Below are 7,507 nucleotides of genomic sequence, written 5' to 3' on the forward strand. Positions count from 1 at the left end.
GTACAATTGGGTTTTTTTACTGTAGAAGAGACTATGAACTTGGAAAAAGAAGTTGTTAATTATATTAATGAATTTGGTTCAATTTAATGACAATTTGATGATGATGATAACGACAACAATAGTGACGATGATAGAGTCGGTTGATGGCAATGGACGAATTGAGGCAAGAAATGGGAATAGAGTTGGGGAAGGTGGCAAGTGAGGAGAGAGAATATGGGGTACATTACTAATTTTATAAATAATTGACAGTTGACTTAGTAAATTAATCGTTAACCAAATGTTTGAGTTATTTTATCTAGCAAAATATATTTTTTAGAGATCATTTTTGTCTTAACATTTTTTAGAGTTTCACTTTCATGAACTGGAGGCTAATGAGACGAATCTCTATGAAAAAAAATTAAGAGATTCATTTTCAGCGTTTGTCTTTAAAGTGCTCTAGGTCAAGATGGCTTCACAATATGATTTTTTCAATTTTATTGGGACATTGACACATTGTGGGTGGTGATAATTTTAAGGTAGTTCGTAACTTTTTTGGTGGAGGTAAAATACTCAAGGCATTTAATTATACACAGATTTGCTTGATCCCTAAGATCCTGGATGCTAGAGACATGTTACAAATCAGACCTATTAGTTTATCCTTAATCTTTTATCAAATTATTTCTAAAATTCTGGTACATAGACTTCAGGAGTTTATGAATAATTTAATAAGTCCAAACCAGAATGCATTTTTAAAGGTTAGATTAATTTCTGACAATATTCTAATAGCTTATGAATGTATACACTATCTCAAAACTAACAAGTGGAGATTGGAATGTGAAATAACTATTAAATTGGATGAGTAAAACATATGATAGAGTTGAGTGGTATTTTTTATGGTTGATCATAGAGAGAATGAGTTTTGAAACCAGATAGATTTCTTGGATCAGAGAACTAGTCACTACTATTTCTTATTATGTTCTTGTGGAAAGTCAACTTTATTGGTTTAAAAAAAGCCAATAAGGAATAGCTGACAAGGAGATTCCTTGTCATCTTATCTATTTCTATTTTGTGCGGAAGGATTATCCTATCTGCTATACAAGGCATAGTAAAACAGATCTATTTAGGGAATTTAGATTCACATAAGGTCTCCAACAGTCAATCATTTTCTCTTTACTAATGATTCTATCTTATTTGGGAAGGCTAATGAGGAATCATGCAACAATATCCTATCTCTACTCAATCATTATTAGATGTTTAGCGGACAAAAAATTAATCTCCACAAATCAACGATTTTTTTAGTCTAAACACCCTACTCGCCAGAAGACAACAGCTAGCAGTTACTTAACATAGAACATGTGGCAGAAGATAAATATCTAGGCGTTCCATCTATTATTCAGAATCTATATTCGGTGCAATAAAGGATAAAGTTCAGAAAAGAATTTAGTCTGGGATGAGAAATCTATTATCAGTAGGTGGCAGACATATTTTAATCAGAGCTGTTAGAGAAGTTTCAAACATATATATACGCTTTCATGTTTTAAACTTCCAGATTCTTTAGTGGAAGAAATACACAGGATTTTAAGACAATTTTGGCGGGTCAAAAGGGAATGAAGAGAAAGATGGCTTTGGTTAGTTGGGATTATATGACCAGACCCAAAAAGGAAGGCACATTGGATTCAAGGATCTCAGAGCTCAAAACCTAGCCTTGTTGGGTAAACAGTTTTGGCGAATTATTACTGAGCCTAATTCGCTACTTGCGCGTATGCTCAAAGAAAAATACTATAGATACATTAACCCTATTTTGGTAGATAAAAGAAATCAACCTTCCTAGGGTTGGCAAAGTCTACTAGAGGGAAGAAAAGTGGTAGAAAAGAGTTTGAAATGGAATATGAAATCTGGCATGAGAGAACCCATAGTTATCTCTACCCCTACCCTTTTAGACTCAGTAACAACAATAATCCAATAACAAACATTAATTGGGTACATGATTTACTTATAGTGGATGAAAGATGGAAGTAAAGAGCTAATTGAAACATTTTTTTTTCCTGAGCTCAGTTTGTGAATTCTCTCCCTGCCATTAAACAATGATGGTGAGGACAAATTTGAATGGGCTTGGAACAAGAGGAAGCAGTACGATGTGACCTCAAGATACTAGGTGGCTTATAATTTTTTTTCATACGCAGTTGAGCGCCTTCCAATGGTGATGACGAATTCAATGCTCTGAAAATTAATTTGGAGGTTAAAATTATCATTCAAAGTAAAAAAAAAATTCTGTGGAGAGCAGCCCATAAAAAATTATCTTTACTCAATTTGATCAACCAGAGATTCTCAAATACTTTAACAATGTGCCCAAGATGCAGAAATGGCAATGGAATAATCCTCACGCCTTAATGCAATGTGATTCCGCTCTTGAGATTTGGTCTTCCTCTCCTTTTGTGAATGCTATGGTGGAAAATAGAACCATGAAATTTGCAGTTTGGTGACACACGGCAAGTAGAGGCATTGAAAGAGAACAATCTTCTATAGCCCTCCTTGCATCTCTGTGTTAGACGTCGTGGTAGGCAAAAAATTTGAAGCTCTTTAAAAATGAGAAACTGATAGCAACAATAATTATGAAAATAACAGAAAAACTCTAGTAAAGAATGACTCAAATTATAGAACACCATTCTCTATAAATCTCCAATCTCTTTTGTTAGTGTTTCTTTTTGTAGTATTTAGTGTTTATCAAAATAAAAGATTTTCTTTTCTTTGTCTTTATTCCTACAATGGACAGTATATTTCTCTTTTACAAAACAATACATTTACATATCTTTGGAGGAAAAAAAAAACATCTTTTAGAATTCATTTTGTTACTCTCTTAATTTTCTCTTGGATATTCTTTAACCTCGTCTTCCTCGGAAGATTCTCCGAACTCCAATTATTTATTTTGCAAGAAAACTTGAAACAACATGCACCATGCACCACATAGCCGAGGATTTAAATTTTTTTTTTCCCGATGACATGAGCAAAAAAACGTTTGAAATAACAGTGAAAATGATACTGGGATCTTGCAAAATGCCTGCATGGCTGCTGACAAGAAGTAATCATAGAAGGAAAACAATAATCTTCGGCAAAGAAAAACTATAACTTCAAATTAAGTGATAAAGGAAAATGAAAGGAGGTTCATTAGTTAAGAGTACTATGCGACTATATATTATACAATAGAAGATTTACTAAATTTAATCTTAGTAGCAGAGCTAGGAAATAACATACAGGTTAAAATCCACAATCAACATCTAACACATCAGAGGAGGAGGAGGAGGACAAAAGGGGGAGCAGCCCCACCCCCGCAGAGGAGGAGGGGGCGGGATTACTAACCACTGCATAGCTAAGATTTTCAGCTGCATGTGATGGACTGTGCCTAGAATAGTGTATATATATTTATATGAAACAGACCAGCAGGTGATGATCCTGCGACATGGGTCTCATTCACAGGCTGGTTTAGTATCAAAGCTGCTCAAGCATATCGCAAAGGCTTGGAAGGCAGAGAGTGGATATCGATAATCCATGGTAAATATGTCTTTCCCAATCTTTCCAAACTGCAAAATTACCTTTTCTTGCTCTGCGGTGGACAAATTATGAGATGGATCAACAGCGGCAACGAGTTGGAAGTTCTTAACAGACGCCACCGTAACACGACCCTTAAAGTTTAGGCACCAGCATTGCAGCTGCTCATGCCATCTGGGGGCCTTGTTTTTAAGTACTAGAGGCTCAACCAAGCCTTGGCTTTGCACTGGCAGCTCCAAGAGGCTTGTGGAGCTTACGTCTATTATTGGAGCTTTTCCTTTCAGTGATGGCGACAAAGGGAATTGCTCATCAATTATCTGAGGAAGAGATGTCGGGGTTGGGGCGGTGCCTCCTTCTTGGATAGCTGACACAGGTATGGAGTTCATGGTACAGTTCATCCTCCGTGGCCCTCTCGTGCGTAGGACATTAAGCTCATAGGCAATGGTGCCAACGGTGTAGTTACCTGCTGAAACCCTGGGAGACGCCTGCTTAGTGTGGAATCTCTTACTAGAACGACCATTTGGCTGAGTTCCAGCTTGATGGGGAGATTGGTTGTCGCAGATAGTGAACTTGGTTCCCAAAAAATTAGACCTGCCAAAGATTGTGATCGAGTTGGAGATATGATATGGAGCAAGGTGAAAAATTTGAAAAGAATTCATGTAATTCATGTATAGTTTCAATTGACCAAGACTTGCCTTAGTTTACCAACATATGTGTTGCTGGACCGAGAAAAATCATTTGCAACCAAAGATATGACAAAGTCTATGCCTGTTGCCCTTCTTATCTTTTTAGCAGCTAATAACAACTTATCAGTCCCATTCTCCGCTGTATAAGTAAAATCAAAGCAAAAACAAGCTTCTTAGGTGTACATTCAAGAGCACATTTCATCCAAATTCAATAAGCTGGCTCGATGGATCTTGAAAGGAGGGAAAGAAAACACACGAACTGATTCGGATGATGACTTGTGTATGGAAATAATTTCTCTTATTTAATAGGTTGTAAATGACATTTATTTATGATGAATCCCATTCATTTAAGGCAAGAAACCGGCACTTCGGCATTCAAAATCATTAACTCCAAGTTTCAAAGAGTAACGGCAAATTCGACAACCCTTTTCTTTTAAAAATGAAATGGATTGCATAAGCAATGAAAACTTACATGGCACAAGACCGAAGTACAATAAATATGTCGAAGTTTCTCTGTTTCTCCTGATAAAGCACTGAATTGGTGACTCACGAGGACCGGGCTGATCATACACAAATGAAATATTACATAAGTAACAGAATATCCAATGGGAAAAGTAGACAAACAGTTGGGCCATTAAACCGGAAAAAGAAAATATTACCTGTTTCAATGAAATAGGAAACGTGAGCCTTCCACACTGCTCAGGAGTATTGACAATCTCTTTTGTAACAGCCCTCCATGATTTACATACTGAAGCACACGACACAACAACGGTGCGTGCAGGCCAAGATGTCTCACTCTCTTCAACCCTACGAATTATGTCCAGAAGTAACTCAGGTGGTACATGTGCCCACTGCCCCTGTTGAACAGGTTCAAGTGGATTTAGAGTGACATCAGGAACAACATGTGACTTTACTCTACTGTGCCAATGCTTGCTTTCTGCGCTCCGCCTCGATAAGCTACCAATCCCATCTCTCATCTCCTTGAGTTCCCGTACTATGCTTTTGAACGACATTGCAGCTCAGCATACAAGGTGTTCCTTCCACCACAACAATGTCACCACTGAAACAGAAATTGAAGTAAATCTCCACTGTTTCAATCTCCCATACCAATAGGAAAACACATGATCGTTAAATGTAACAAATATAAACAAGCAGTACTACTATCTCTTAACAGAGATGTCACACATCCAGAAGCAACCCTAGATTGAATGAAATCGAAACCATAAGCAGCCCATATTCACAAATAGCCAATCTCAGGGTAAACTACATTGGATCACATTCACCATCCAACAAGGTTACTACTAAAAAAGAGTGCTTTTTATTTCCAGAGAAAAGTAGCTTAAAATCTAAACTTTTTACATCCTTAACAAACTTCTAACACATTTTTTTCTATTTACCAACAGCATAACAAGGGAATAACCTAATACATAAATAAATCGAGCTGCATCTACGCAGATACCCGAAGATCTAAGAATAACGCTAATCCCCATTTCAGGCAATTAACCAGAATGCAGAACGATTATTCATGAAACTACACCCCTCCCAAAGAAAAGTTTTTATTAAAGAGAGAGAGAGAGAGAGAGAGAGAGAGAGAGAGAGTAGATGAAGCAATACCTGGAACATAGAAGCAAGTTAGAAACAGATCAAAACGCAGCGAATCAGCTGAGAAAGGTAAGAAACTCAGGAGAGAGAAGAGAATCGAGGTCAAGATGAGCTTCTAGAATCCGGATCCATGAGGAAACGGAGGTGGGAAGAACCGAATCGGAGAAAAGAAGGCGCAAAAAGCGCGTTATGCTCAGATTCAGAGTGTTGGGAGATGGAGGCGGCGCGTGGCCGGAAAAGCGATGAGGCGGAGGCGGAGGCAGCAGCGGAAAAGGGAGGGTGAGATGTGAGAAATGGAAGGTGGGTTTTTTATATTTTGGATCACATTCTTGGAACCTTAATTTAGTAATGACCGTCGTTTCTACCTTCTTCTTTCTTACAATTTACATTTACACAGAGAGAGAAAGAGAGAGAGAGTACCAAACCCAACCCCTCCCCTTCTCTCTCTCGTCTTCTCTAACCTTATTTTAATCGACAAGGAATCTAGTGTCTCTCTCTTCTCTCTGCTCTACCATCTCCCTATTTCTTACACGTGGCTCATGTGTCCGCCCTTGATTTCATTGCAAGAAAACGGTTATGTTGTATGTGATGTCCATCCATGAACCCTCCTTGCCTACACTTCAATTATTACTGTTATTACTTTTATGTGATGATACTTACATGTATGTTATATTGTTACTGTTCGGTTCTGCTTAATGCTTCTTTTATTTCAAAATAAATATCAATTTGGACAAAGTATAATACTCTCCTCTAAATATAAGTTTTTTTTTTAACTAGTCATAAGTCAACAAAGTAGTCGATAGAAAAGGGGAAAAGTCTAAAGAAAAACTATTAACTGATTATTGTTCAAAAAAGTTAATTTTGAATTTTATTTTCTATAATTTAATATGTTTCTATGTTATAAGTATTGTGGGTTTTCCATTTTGATACATTATTGATGTAAAAATAAATAAATTAAATGAATGTCTAAATATGTATTGTACTATTAATAATAATGTTTGAAAGGGTTTGGTTTGAAAAAATTTTTGAAGAAGCGTTAGTAGTTTTTAAAAAGTACAAATTCATAATTTTGTGTTTTGGTAAATAAAAAAGATTATGTTTTTATATTTGTAATTTTTTAAAGATAGACGTATTTTTAAAAATATTTAGATTTGATTTGGTAAAGTTTTTATCTTTTTAAAATAGTTTAAAAAAATTAATTTTTAAAAAATATTTTTTAAAAAAATTTATAATATCTATGTTTAGTAAATTAAATTAAAAAGACTTTCAATAAACACAAGCAACAATAAGTTTATTTAGTAAAATAGTTTTTAAAATTTAAAAATATTATAATAGATATTAATGTAAAAATCAAATTTAAATATTAATTAATGAATAAGGTTATATTAGATTTTTTAATTTTAATAAGTACAAATCATTTTTAAAAAGTTTTATCTTAAGTGCTTTTAAAAATACGGAAAAGCTCTGCATACAAGCGATTAGAGCTTGTAAGCATTACAAGTTAATTAACCCCTAACCCCCCCCCCCCCCCGCCCCCCAAAATTCGCTCCAAGTGCTACGTCCGTTACACGCGCTATATATAACTTCCAAATTTAAAAGATTTGTTTCCTTCTTCGTTCTCCTTCTTTCCAAATTTCTTCGCTCTTCTTTTCGCGCTTCTCACCCTGCTTTTTCGATCGTTCTTTTTCCCTCTT

The 7,507-nt window shown here is 35.7% G+C and overlaps 1 protein-coding gene across 1 annotated transcript; it reads right to left on the reverse strand.

Annotated features, from left to right (window-relative positions):
* Nucleotides 1-3,084: 3,084 nt before the first annotated feature.
* Nucleotides 3,085-6,354, reverse strand: LOC112800721 (tubby-like F-box protein 5). Its single transcript, XM_025843092.3, has 5 exons — nt 5,826-6,354; nt 4,871-5,271; nt 4,684-4,771; nt 4,221-4,350; nt 3,085-4,116 (listed from the first exon to the last, which is right to left on the reverse strand). Exons 2-5 carry the CDS (start codon nt 5,222-5,224, stop codon nt 3,444-3,446), a joined length of 1,245 nt encoding a protein of 414 aa, XP_025698877.1. The 5' UTR covers nt 5,225-5,271; nt 5,826-6,354; the 3' UTR covers nt 3,085-3,443.
* Between the last annotated feature and the right edge of the window lie 1,153 nt (nt 6,355-7,507).

Source organism: Arachis hypogaea, chromosome 5 (assembly GCF_003086295.3).
Source record: "Arachis hypogaea cultivar Tifrunner chromosome 5, arahy.Tifrunner.gnm2.J5K5, whole genome shotgun sequence".
Lineage (NCBI taxonomy): Eukaryota > Viridiplantae > Streptophyta > Magnoliopsida > Fabales > Fabaceae > Arachis > Arachis hypogaea.